Source organism: Pleurodeles waltl, chromosome 4_1 (genome assembly GCF_031143425.1).
Source record: "Pleurodeles waltl isolate 20211129_DDA chromosome 4_1, aPleWal1.hap1.20221129, whole genome shotgun sequence".
Taxonomy (NCBI): domain Eukaryota; kingdom Metazoa; phylum Chordata; class Amphibia; order Caudata; family Salamandridae; genus Pleurodeles; species Pleurodeles waltl.
The window spans coordinates 785,678,993-785,691,842 of record NC_090442.1 but is presented as its reverse complement, the minus strand read 5'-3'; the positions used below and the strand labels follow the sequence as shown (position 1 = coordinate 785,691,842).

The 12,850-nt window shown below is 40.3% G+C and overlaps 1 protein-coding gene across 2 annotated transcripts in view; it reads right to left on the bottom strand.

The window, feature by feature from the left end:
• LOC138288176 (zinc finger protein 546-like) overlaps positions 1 to 12,850 on the bottom strand; it is a 689,754-nt gene that overhangs the window by 613,494 nt on the left and 63,410 nt on the right. For both annotated transcript variants that reach the window (XM_069229499.1, XM_069229500.1), the window contains exons 2-3: positions 7,744 to 7,836; positions 47 to 139 (exon numbers count right to left, since the gene is read on the bottom strand). In XM_069229499.1, the coding sequence (XP_069085600.1) occupies positions 47 to 139; positions 7,744 to 7,836 (186 nt within the window). The remainder of the gene's footprint in view (positions 1 to 46; positions 140 to 7,743; positions 7,837 to 12,850) is intronic.

Here is a 12,850-nt window from a genome sequence, read left to right as displayed (position 1 = left end):
GATTCTAGAAATTAATGTGAACTAACCTTATCAGTATTGCACTCACCGTTTCCTCGATCAGCACTTCATGATGTTCTTGTAAATATTGCCGGTGTTCAGTATAGTCATGGAATGATGGATAGTGCAGTGTAATATGTTCCTGAATATAAGAACACAGTATGTTTACTATTTTGCTGCTTGTTTACAAAGTGTGTTTTATTGACTGCCAACAAGACCCAAGACTTGGGTTGCACAAATAAACACACACCGAATTAAACTCCTGATTATCATAGACAAGCAAGTACATAGAAAGGTCACTAACATTATTGTGGAGACATTTGTTAACAATAATGATTCACAATACTTACTAAGCAATAATAAAATCAGATCCTATCCATGAGACGCAAGGTGAGTTATTCCACTCTCTTGCTCCCTAGGAGGGAAGCTCTATGAAGTTATTTTTTTGCTTCCATTTTATATCTGGAGAAAAAGAAAGTATCTAGAATTGTACCACATCAATCTAGAATTAGCTTTTCAAAGTATACTAATACTGCATGAAGAGAGTATAACGAGCACTATCGCACAGGAATGGAGAACGTAGTTCCATCACATATCCTGATAACTCCCAAAATCAAGCTAAGACCTACTCAGGCCAGGAACACTGGGGCTCCACTACTACAGAGACCTAGGTAACTCAGGCTGAGGCTCTACATTCTTGTAGCCTACCTGTCCCTATCTTAAACTTGGTAAGTGTTAATTAAGGTCCTTTAGCAATCTCCCAGAAGTCGCAGCACTTAGAGAAATGATGAGGAGAGTACAATTAACTTCATTTCCAACACCCACCGTCTCGTTATTCAGCTTGTGGGCACTACAAGTAAATGTATGAATCAGAGAGATGTGGGAGCATGTGGTCTGAGTGGAGTTGCTGTCAGATGGGTAGGAAGTATGGTCACCTGCTTTTCTCAGCCTCTTCCAGGCTAAGATGCCTCAAATAGACTGCTTTTATTGTTATCCTCTGACAGGGCCAAATTTGGCAATTAGACAGGCAGAAACAAATATCCCCTGTGGCTCCAACACAGCCTCTCTCTCTTTCTCCATATGTCCTCTTTACAAACATCGAGATACCAATTCTATAAAAGTCACCCAGGTTGTGAAAGTTCTTAAGTTATATACTAGAGGCTGAGGATGCTATATAAATGTATAACCAAGGCTGACTAGTTACAATCAATAAACAGTGGCAAAGCCAATTGGTCTGGGCTTGTAGATGAGTTTTTTTGTGTGGTTTTTATATCATTTTATTATTGAGGGAGCTGTTGGGGGTCCACCAATATGCATGTTGTCTTAGTAGTCCCTGGCACTGAAGGGAACTACATTTTGTGTGGAAGCGTTCCTGGTGAAAGAGAAAAATGTTTTCACTCATCAGTGAAGTTCGCCATCAACATAAATGGAATGGACCATTGCTGTTTGCTGTAGGGGGCAGAAGGAAAATGTGAACAACAACAACACATCAATGGACGAAGAGGACTGGCTCAAAACCCCTATAAGTATATTATACATAAATAAAGTTCATAAAATCAAACGATCTTGGCTAACAACAGAAATAAAAAGCACTCCCCAAAACACCAAAATGCGTAAAACTGATGCAGGTTTTGCACAATAGCTACTTTTCACCTAAAAACGGTCACACACCAAATCGAAAGGTAACATACAACTACATTCAATATATTATAGATAGCCCATGTTTGGGTTTTTGTTTTCATTAGACATCCGAAAGCACTCATTTGGCAACAAAAACACCACAGACCATTTTTCCAATCTTATCTACAAATAGCCATACTCAAACAGCACATACTATACAGAACAGTTCAACACACACACACACACACATAACAGGGCACCAAAGCAACACAGTGGGCAAAGGTTGGCCAAATCAACAAAATCAGTATCAAATCAGTATGCATAAAAAGCACTATAGTTTGATCACCCAAAGATTAATGATCATCCCCCAATGGAGAGAAAAATGGAAAGTCCTTCAACAAACCCACTAATACATATAAAACACCACAAAGTTCTTCCTAGATCGACACAAATTAACAGGAACCTAAAAACTGCACAATCAAGTTACTAACACACAAAGTTCCTCCAGTCTGATCGATGGCCTTCCCAGATCTGCACAAAAGTATTCTTGGATAAAGAATATGGTATGCTGCCATAATTATTGTGGTTGGCCCTAAATACATGCAAACAACATATTGTTAGGCGATCTGCAAGGAAGAGACGGCAAGTGTCGGCCCACAAGGATTGGGCTCCCTCATCAGAAAAAGTGAGCTACCTAGAGCCCAAGTGCCCCCTGGTTTTTAACACGTCCCAACCACCCCAAATGCATTACCAATAAAGGTTTTGCACCTCAACTGGATTAGGATGCAGAAAATACTAACTTTCCCAACCCTCAATATCACTAATGCACAAGATGAGCAACTGAAGACACCTGCCAGATTAATCCCAAGATATATCTCTGTCATTCACAGACTGATAACAGACAACTTATGCTAAACACTAAATTCACCAACTAGTTTCATACAAAGATTTAAACACCTCAGATGGGTTGAAAAAGGCCACACACAATATTATGAACCAGCAGGCTCTGTCTAGTTAAAACTGAGACAGTAGATGATAAGCAAAGAATGAAACTGGTACATATAAGACATTTCATCTCTTCATTTCAAAAGGAGCAGCAACGAGCGAAAGCAGCCTGCTTCTCATTCCTCCAATGATCACCTATTACAGACTCCCAGCTATACCCTACAGGAAACAAATGAACACAGCACTCACAACCAATCAACCTCAAACAACCATCTCGGATGATACTCGTGGAATGGACTATTACAATGGCAAGCGGTTTAATTAGAATAGTTTCAAAGATTACTGTTTCTTTTATTCTTTCTCTTACAAAACTCGATACACAACAATGAGAAGGAATAGATTCACAACTATGAGAGAGGCATTCCTTGTGTTAAAACACCAGCTCCCACCTGTCGTAAACAAAGTTACTTATACAATTCCAATGCTGCACAGCCCTCTTCCTGCTGGTTCCCTGACCCCTCCTTCAGAGACTGCACTGAATTTATGCTGTGCATGGACTAACAATCTGGTTGCAAGTTTCTCCTTTACTTAGTTTGAGGAAATCAGAATTTTCAAGTGGACACCACAGAGTTTTCACCTTTCATTGGCCAAAATATTTTGATGGCTAATCAGGAGTAAATTGCCTGTTCTCCCCCATTTAAACATGGTACATTGGCAAATTCTTAACTGGCATATGAAATTTGCCTGAAAGTCTCTAGTACATGGTACAAAGTGTACCCAGGGCTTGGTAATTAAATATCACTGAGCATTTACTGTGCCATCCACTAGAATGAAAATGCACACACGTCTTCAGGCCTTCCATTGTAACAGTGGAAAAACTACAATTCGACCTATCAAAATAAATCATTTTGACAGGTCAAAAGCTCCCTTTCAAATAGTAACAAGTCATCCCTACATAAGCCTTATAGCTCACGAGGCAGGAGGCATGGTATTTTAAAATTGGACATTTAGGGCCGGATTCATATATTGGCCCTGGCAACGGAGTTCACTCTCCGCCAAGCCTATGATCCGTCCATTCAATTTAAACACAGGCAGACCATAGTCTGACGTTGGCGGCGGCTACTCCATTTCCACCGTGGTCAAACTTCTCCGACGGTTTTACGGAGTAAGGACCAATTTAGATGGGCAAACATATGCCTGTTTTTCAATCCTTATCACAGCCAGGAAAAACCTGACGGTAAGCAGCACTGAACAGTGCTCAATACCACCCCCACCAAAGGAGGACCCTCCCATGGTGACAGAGGCACTTATTTTTTTTTTTTAAAGAAAATTCTATTTTGGGATTTTCTTTTTGAAAATACAATTATTTGTATCTTTGGTGTATGGCTCCATCATGTTTGACAGAGTCATCCACCAAGTTAAAATGCATTGGCGGGAACCACCTTGTCGGTGGTTCCTGTCAATGCTGGAATGTCTCCTGGATCAGCAGACATATCAAACTTTGGCAGGAGGTAGGTCTGTCAGGGCGACAGGGTAATTTACTCCATTGCCCTTGTGGAAAATAGGCCATCCACCAAAGAATAAATTGGGCCCTTAATGTTAACAAGTCCTTATAGTGATTAGTACCAAAAATATATTTTACTGTGGCAGGCTGAGCTATTCTATGTAGAAAACAACAGCATACATTAAAATTCTAAAACTGTATCTCACAAATGGGACCCACTAGAAAAACAATATAACAACTATTTTTTAATAGTTTTTGAAAGTCCAATTCAATAATGAAGTTGGACTTTAATAACTATTAAAGGAAATTAACTTTTAGAAAGTTGCCCTTTTCCTGTCAGAAGGCCACTCTACATAAGCTTCTGCCAGCTCCCAGGCAGTAATCAGCCTTGAAGAAGTGTCAAATGCCTCCCAGAAGCATACAATAGCCTCACCTAATGGGCAGAGAGGACTGCTCTGAACCTCACAGAACACGCATGGTAGGGGGTGTGGGCATTCTTTTTGACATTACCAAGTCAACTTCAGTTTGAGTGACAAATCCCGATTGGCTGGTCTTCTGGAGTCACATAAAACAATTTGGATATGCTTTTAAGGGGTAACACCAGGATGCTAAAAACATACTTGTGAATCTACTAACAGGCTGTGGAAGGACTCCACTTTTGTCCTACTAGACTTGTCTCTGGGTTTATTGTGGGTACAGTGCCTATCTCAATAGGATTTTAAGTTAAATGTGGGAGGACACTAGGATTATCATAGAAAACTCCCCACACTTACCCCCAACCCTCAGAGCCTAAGTTTAGCAAAGGCTTTTACCATTTAAAAAAAGCACAAAGAGGGTGGGATAGGCCACGGGAACGTTATATCATTGGTTAGGGCATGCCCAACAGTCATTCCGCCTACTAGCTTTTCCCAGGCATAACCGTGGCACCTCAATACACCCACTTCACAATGCTTCTGGAACTGCGTAAGATCAGAAGAGGACTGAACCTGCTGTCTGTGACACAAGAGGAGTCCTAAAGGACTGGACCTGCTACCCACCGAATCCAGGACAAAGAAGTGATCTCCAAGGGTCATAAGGAGGACCTCCTATTGAAGTTACAGGGTGACACAAGCTACAAAAGGGCTCTTCCTGTAACTGCCCCACTGGCTCAAGAAGTGTGTTTCTGCGGACAGACAAACAGACAAAATTCCCCTTAAAGCGACTGGGTCCTTGTGCAGCAGCCATCACAACCCGACCAACGTGCACAGGATTCAGCCTCAGAGACTGTGTCAGGTGCACTATCTACAAAAGGCCAACAAACAGTACCAATACCAACATACTGCCCATAACAAGTCTTCCACTTTGCCTTGTGTGACATATGTACTCTATGGGTAATTCAGTAACTAAACCAATGAATAAGTAATATCCTTATGCCTCTCACCCATGGTTCCACAATGGTTTCACAAGACTACATATTCAGCCTGTCTGAGACCTCTGTATTGAGTGTGTGGGTGCTCTAACATCTTAAGGTGTCCCACCATTTGCCTGTCCAGGTGAAAATACTGCAAAGGAGGTTTACATATCGGCAAATTGCTGCACACAAAGTTTATGACTGGCTGCATTTAACTAAGTATTTGGCATTTATAAGCCCTAATCAATGAATGATACTAAAGTTCTGTGCTCTGAATAAACACACAATAATAATCTACTACATGCTCTCTTGTTTGTGTGTTATCTCTAGGGACACAATACACTCTTCACTTATCCTTGTCTATATCTGCACCTAAGATGTTGATAATTATATGTAAAAAATATTTTCTCTTTTGCTCATATGCACTAAAGCCCTTTTTATTTCTCAGAGTGATGACGGTTAGACAACATTTTATTAACACATGGTTGACTGTGTGCAGCAATTTCACCGTCAAATAATATAATATAAAATTGGGTCCAGGTGAACCACTGTTCCTATATATAAGTGTACAACCAGGTTTCCACTGGTATATGGGCTGCTCTTGTATGTTGTAACACAGTATATTGAAACAACTCATGATAAGGCTTCCAGTTAGCTTTCTGCACAAATATTTTAACACTTCATCATGAATGAGTAGGAGTCTCTGGTGATCGTGCATATTGTGCTTAAAAGTAATCTTCTGCTACCTTGTTAATTGTCACTGACTAATTTAGGAGATTATATAGTTGGGAAGTTTTCATCTATGTCTACATTTCAATGACACACTCCACAGGTATCTCCAACGAGTAAATCATGAACTACTGGTAGCTCTTCAGCTGCCAGAAAGTATCTCTCCTCTGTGGAGACCAGCCTTTTAAATTATGAGCTTTTTCTTGGTTGAATGAACATATGTAAACAAAAATTGAAATATGTGAATTTGAGATGAAAATATTTGTTGTTCTTAAGTCACAAGGTTAAGTTTAGAGAAAAATTGTTGAATTTATAAAATATATTTGAGTGATAAATTATGCATTGTTGGGTGCCATGGGCTTTGCTGCTATGATTGTTATCTATGACTCACGCAAATTCATTCCAAACTGATAAAGCCATTTACATTACTGCAGGCATTCCTGCCTGATGCACTCAATTTATCTCTGCTGACAGTCTTATACGGGGTGGGTACTCGTGATTTTGACTGGCATGGTGACTATTATAACACTAATAATACTAGTAGCTCAGGATGATTTTCATTTAGCATAAGAACGTTTCATTACAGAAAACCTTGAACAAACCTGCACTACAGTGGCCCAACTACAAGCCTGCATGGTATTTACTCTTGCAGTGGTTAGAAGGCTGTGCCACAGCCAAACATTCTTAGTAGGCTTAGTAGCCAGAAGTTTAATGTTTTGGGAAGATGTTATTTAGCCTTGTGGGGCACAATGATATATTCTTTGCAAATTATTTAAGCTGGAGTTTTTGATAAGTGTAGGAACAGTGAATGCGTGCATCCATTTGCCAATACAACTTTTGATAACCTGAGAGTCCAAATGACGCTAACCACCACACTAGGATCCACCTCGCTGCATGAAACACTTTGCTTAGTAAACTGAGCAAATAAACAACCGAGATTGGTTACCTATGCTTGGATGGTTGCAAAATCCCTTTTAACCATTATCTACATCTCATCATCTGTTCCTTCAGGGCAAGAACCCATTAAGGTCATTCAAATCTGAAATTTAAGATTAGTTTGCAAACTAGATTGGGTTTCCAAATAGATTCTGACTAGTTTGTTCCACAACTTTTCTGTGCTCCTAACAGGTTTATTCTGAATTACATTAATTACAATTCTACTGAAGGAAGGAGGTAGGTTAACATTTGGTTAATTGTTATTACCATGATCTACATCTCTTGGATAACAGGCTCCCTTCTAACGCAACTAAGAAGAAAATGTTCCTGCACTGCTTTTATACAATGACCAAGAGTGAGCATTTTCAAATCATGAAGATAGGAATAAGCCTCTTACTTCCCACAACGGACAAAGAAGCACATTTAATTATAAACCACACCAATCATTAGGCTCTCTCTATAGGCTTTCAGTATCTAAACTAAACATTGGCAGTGGGTTCAAATGCATCAATTTTATAGGTTCTGAGCGCTGATATGAGGGTAATGATATTACTCTCAATTGCATATAGACTATTGACATTTACAATTTAAACAATTTCAATTCATTACATTATTTACTCACCGTTTTCTCACCTATCATTTCCTGATGTTCTTCTAAATACTGTGTACCTTCTTCAGAGTCATGGGTCAGAGGATCATCCAGTTTAATATGCTCCTGAAACAAAGAATATGCTCTGTTAATAGCATTGTACTTATTTATAAGTTAACAATTAATATGTTGGCGCCACAGCCAAGACGTGGCCAAAGTGAAGAAGAAAACACAAAAAAATGGGACCATCTGGAGTGATGAAGCTTGTATATGTCCAGGACAAACAAGTACCTCTGGAGACTTGGCACAGGTGTCAGTTTTATGCCAGTCCTCCACCATGACGGCTTAGTTAAGGCAATTCATTTTTGTGTAAATGAAGTACAAAACGGAAGAGATACAGGGGGCTGAGGGACAAAGTGTAAATGAGGCGAAAGAGCAGAAACCCATTGTCCCTTACTGACATGGGAGTAAAGACTGCAGGCGTTGTTCACTGCTCTCAAAGACAGCTGTCCCACTTACTGGGGTGATAAGTCTGTGTTTCGTGGCCAAGCGTCCCTTCTGCGACACCGGCATAATAAGAGGAAAGTATGGATAAGAACTGCATGCACAAGGGCCCAAGTGGAATTTTCCCTAATGATGTTGGCACCAGATTCGGAAACATTATTGGCAAGCGAAGTATGAAAACGTTTGGCCAGGACACATAACAGATACGGGATCACAAGTTGTGCTACAACACATATGACTACGGTTTGATGAGTGATAACCTGCAGCAATGGCAGTTCTTGTATAAAGAACGTTAGAGGCTGTGTTGTCTACTAATTTGCTGGACCAACAGTTCCAGAGCATTTTGGGACAGTTACTTCTCGCACAACCAGCAATGATGCAAAATGATAGTGATGCTCATTCTTCCATCTGGACTCTTTTTTTTTGACTAGCAGGTCCCAAGACCACTCCAAGATAAACGCTTATTTCAAAGGACCTCTGATGTTTCCCAACCACATACTTTTAGTACATTCATTAGAACAATGTTATGTTTATCACAGATAAAGATACAGATAGCATCATGTTTGACAAAAGTCCACTGGTCTTCACATTTGACAATGTTACTGAAGGAAGCTGGCTCTTTATACAGTGGACCAAAACGAGCAAAGACACTGTGCAAAGAGTACAAACATTTCCTAGAGGTCTCACACAGGCACAAATGACGTCCCAAATGCTATCTTTTTGAGTAGTGCGGTCGAGCTGTTATGCATATCAGAAGGTAGTTCTAAGCATGTAAGGCACACACTTATATAGTAAGTGAGACACACACTCAAAGATATCAGAACCAATTTATCAAAACACATACAGTGGGCTTGACCCTTGAGGTCTTACGGGCATGTGGGACTGTTAGAAAAGGGGTCTTTGGTTGGCAGTCAGGTTACCCCTGTGTCCAAGCAAGGACCCTCACTCTAGTCAGGGTAAAGGAGAATCACCCTCAGTTAACCCACGTTCACCCCCTTCGTAGCTTGACACGAGCAGGCAGGTTTAACTTCAGAAGCAATGTGTAAAGTATTTGAACCAACACACAAAGTAACCCAGTGAAAACACTATCAAATGATAACACAGGTTTAGAAAAATAGGTAATATTTTCTAAACAAGACAAGACCAAAAGGACACAAATCTGACATTCATAAGTCAAGTTATGAATTTGAAAAAGAATAAGTCTTAATCCTTAGAAGGCTCTGAGAACGCTGTCATTGTACAAAAGTATATGGGTAGCGTAAAAAAAAAAGCCGCACGGGCGAGTGTGTTGGAAAAGGCCAGTGATGCGTCAATTTCTCACTCACAGGAGAGACCTTACGTCATTCCTCTGGTCAGGTCGGCGTGCGTCGTTTCATTTCTTCCACAAGAGAGTAATGCATAGATCCTGGATGGGCACCTCGGGTTCGGGCAGGCTTTGCGTTGATTTTCCACACCCCGCAATGTTGCGTTGAAATCCAGTCATGTGGTGTCAAGAAACTGCGCTGCCGGGGGGGCTTGCGTCGTTAACAGCAGCCGCTGCGGGTGTTGTGCGTCGTTTCTCCAGCTGCGTTGCGTCGCTCTCCAAGCTGCGATGCAGGTGGAGCTTCGATTTTAGCCACGAGGCCGGCAGGATGTCAAAAGTTTCCCCACACAGCGGTCTTTGCATGGATTTCTGCCCTTTTCCACCAGCTGCACCTTTCAAGGGCCCAGATACAGCATAGGGCACCACTTTGCAGGCAGGACTGTCAGCAGAAAGCCTAAGTGCTGGCAGGGAGAAGTCTATGTTGTCCCTGAGACTTCAACAACAGGAGGCAAGCTCAGATCAAGCCCTTGGAGAGGCAGAGGAAGAATACGGAGTTACTAAGAAGCTAGGTAGTGATGTGAGATCAGCTTTTGCCCTACAAAAGATCGAATAAACTATTGTAGCACTTAAATTAACCAAAGCTGTGGGCCTAGATAATCTTCCAGCAATAATAATAAAAAATAATACTGATTGGTGGACTAAATACTTTAACGCTACATTTCATAAAATCCTTGATTATGGCCATTTCAATAAGAACTGGAAGGGTGCCATTATAAGACCAATTCATAAAAAGGATGACCCTACACAACCAAAAAAACAGTGCTTTAAATGGGCCGGTACTCTCTGGTACTGAGTACCGGCACTTTTTTTATTTTGAGCGGGAGAGTACCGGCACATCTCAAGAAAAACATAATACTTTGAATTGGAGAGAACCGGCACTTCTCAGAAACAAGCAGGTACTCTGGCACAGAGTATCTGCACTTTAATTTTTCCATTTCAAGCACTGCAAAAAACTATCGCCTAATAAGTTTATTGGACGTAGGCGAAAAAGTATTTACAAAGTTATTACTGGGGTTAATTTAAATATGGGCAGAGGAAAAGGATTTGATACCAATAGAGCAAGGTGGTTTCAAAGAAGGCCGCTCGACAATCAACCACTGTTTCAGACTGTGTTCTTTAGCAAAAAAAATCTACTGAAATGCGAGGAAGTCTGTTTTGCTGACTTTCACGCTGCATTTAATTTGGTAGATAGAAAATTACTATGCGACATGCTAAAACAGTTAGGGAATGATTCGGATTTATTATTTCTCCTTCAGGGTTTGCACTAACAAAACTGGGCCTATGTAATTTTAGACAAGAGGGTTTCACTTTCAAAGAAGATCCCCATAAGGAATGGCTTACGCCAAGGGTGTGGTTCTGGCTCCATTATTATTTACTATATTTTTGTCAGACTTACCAGGGCTGTTGAGAGCACATATTTCCTGCTTATTATATGCGCACAATCTAGTGATAATGTATATGACGGAGCTAGGGCTACAAAGAAAATTTGATGTGTTTAATTCTTATTGCCAAAGACAAAAAATGGTAGTAAATATGGATAAAACAAAAATAATGTAAATAGGGAAAAATAAGAGTATTTTCCTACTATTTTGGAGGAGAAAAAGTAGAGAAGGTAAAAAAATATAAATATTTAGGCATGTGGTCTGATTCGGAACTGAGATGGCAAGATCATATTGAAGTTCTAAAAAATAGAGCTCTAACATCGGTCTGGGGATTGAAAGAGTTTAGCTGTAAATATGGGGTACCTTCCCTTCAGCCAGTTGTCTCTGCCTACGCTATGGTACGTCCTCAATTTCAATATGGGGTTGAAGTTTTACCATTCTATCGGATATTAAATTCTGAGACAGAAGAAAGCACATGTGTAAAGCGTATGCTATCATTACCTCCTTCAAGCATGATACAAGCTATAACAGCAGAATGTCAAATGACGGCATGGACCTACCAGGGACTGCAAGTCTGGTTGAAATTTTGGTTAAGCATAAGAGATGAGAGAATCACATGAATGTGTAAAAAAGAAATAATAACAAATGAATTACACTGGGCATTACAAGTGAGAGGACGATTAGAAAAGAGTTGCCTCCTCTTAGGTTTATCTGGTAACCAGTGGTGTGGAGATCAAATTCCGAAGCAAACTTTACGTATAATGGTAAAGGAGAGGGCAAGAGAAGCAGATCTGAAGTACTTGGAATGTAAAATCTCCACCCAGTTTATGGTAGGTGGACGGAGGCATCCAAATAGTTTCCCTTCTATAGAGGCTCTACCCAACCCAAGATTAAGGGATGCAGTGCTACGATTTAGAATCGGGTTAAACCCAGGGTATAGGGACAGTAAAGCAAAAACTATTCTTAAGGATGTACAGGGCCTCTGCACATGTGGCTTACTACAGAAATGCAGCACTCAACATATACTTTTGGATTGCCAGTGATTTTTAGAAGTGCGTAAGAAGTTTTAAAAACCAATTTGTAAGGAATATAATATTATAAATCGGGATCAAGCGCTTAAGTTACAAGTAGACATGAGATTTTTGATGTAACGTGTGCGCTAGGCCCATTTTTAATTGGATTATGAGAGGTTTTAAGTGGTCTTCTAGGGTCCTGTAAAATGGAAGAAGTGAAGTGGAACAAGAGGGGGCATTTTTTAGATGAACAAAGAGTCTATAAATTGATTGTTTTAAAAATTATATGGATTGATCGTAATATAGGACATTTGTTTTGTTATAATGAGGTTCAAAACGCGGTGTCACTTTATTTAGAATTTGCCCTCATGGAAATTATGAGAAGTAAAGGCTTAGCAGAATTATAAGTGGGAAACTGAGTTTGCACAATGCACTTTGTAAAATTAGTAGGAAAATGAAACTTGTATTTGAGGTTAGAATAATGAATTGTACTATGTAAGGAGGGTATGGTAAATGTGAACTGTAATGAACCAAGAATATTGTATGGAAATGCATTATGTAATAGATCATTTTATTTAATTATTGTACTCTTTAATGTGTCTTACACTTTTACGGTTTTAAGCCAAATAAAGAATGTATAAACAAGGTTAGGGCGCCACCTGGCTGGCAGGACTCTCAGCAGAGAGGCCAGGTGCTGGTCTTTGTTGTCCCTGGCACCTCAACAAGAGGCAAGCACAGTTCAAGCCGTTGGGCCAGTCCTGTGGTCTTGGTCCCCTCTCAGGTAGAAGCAGCTACTGCAGGCCAACCCAGCAAAGCACAGTCACAGTCAAAGGGGCAGTACTCCTCCTCAAGTTTTTCTCCTGGGTAGAGGTTCCTTG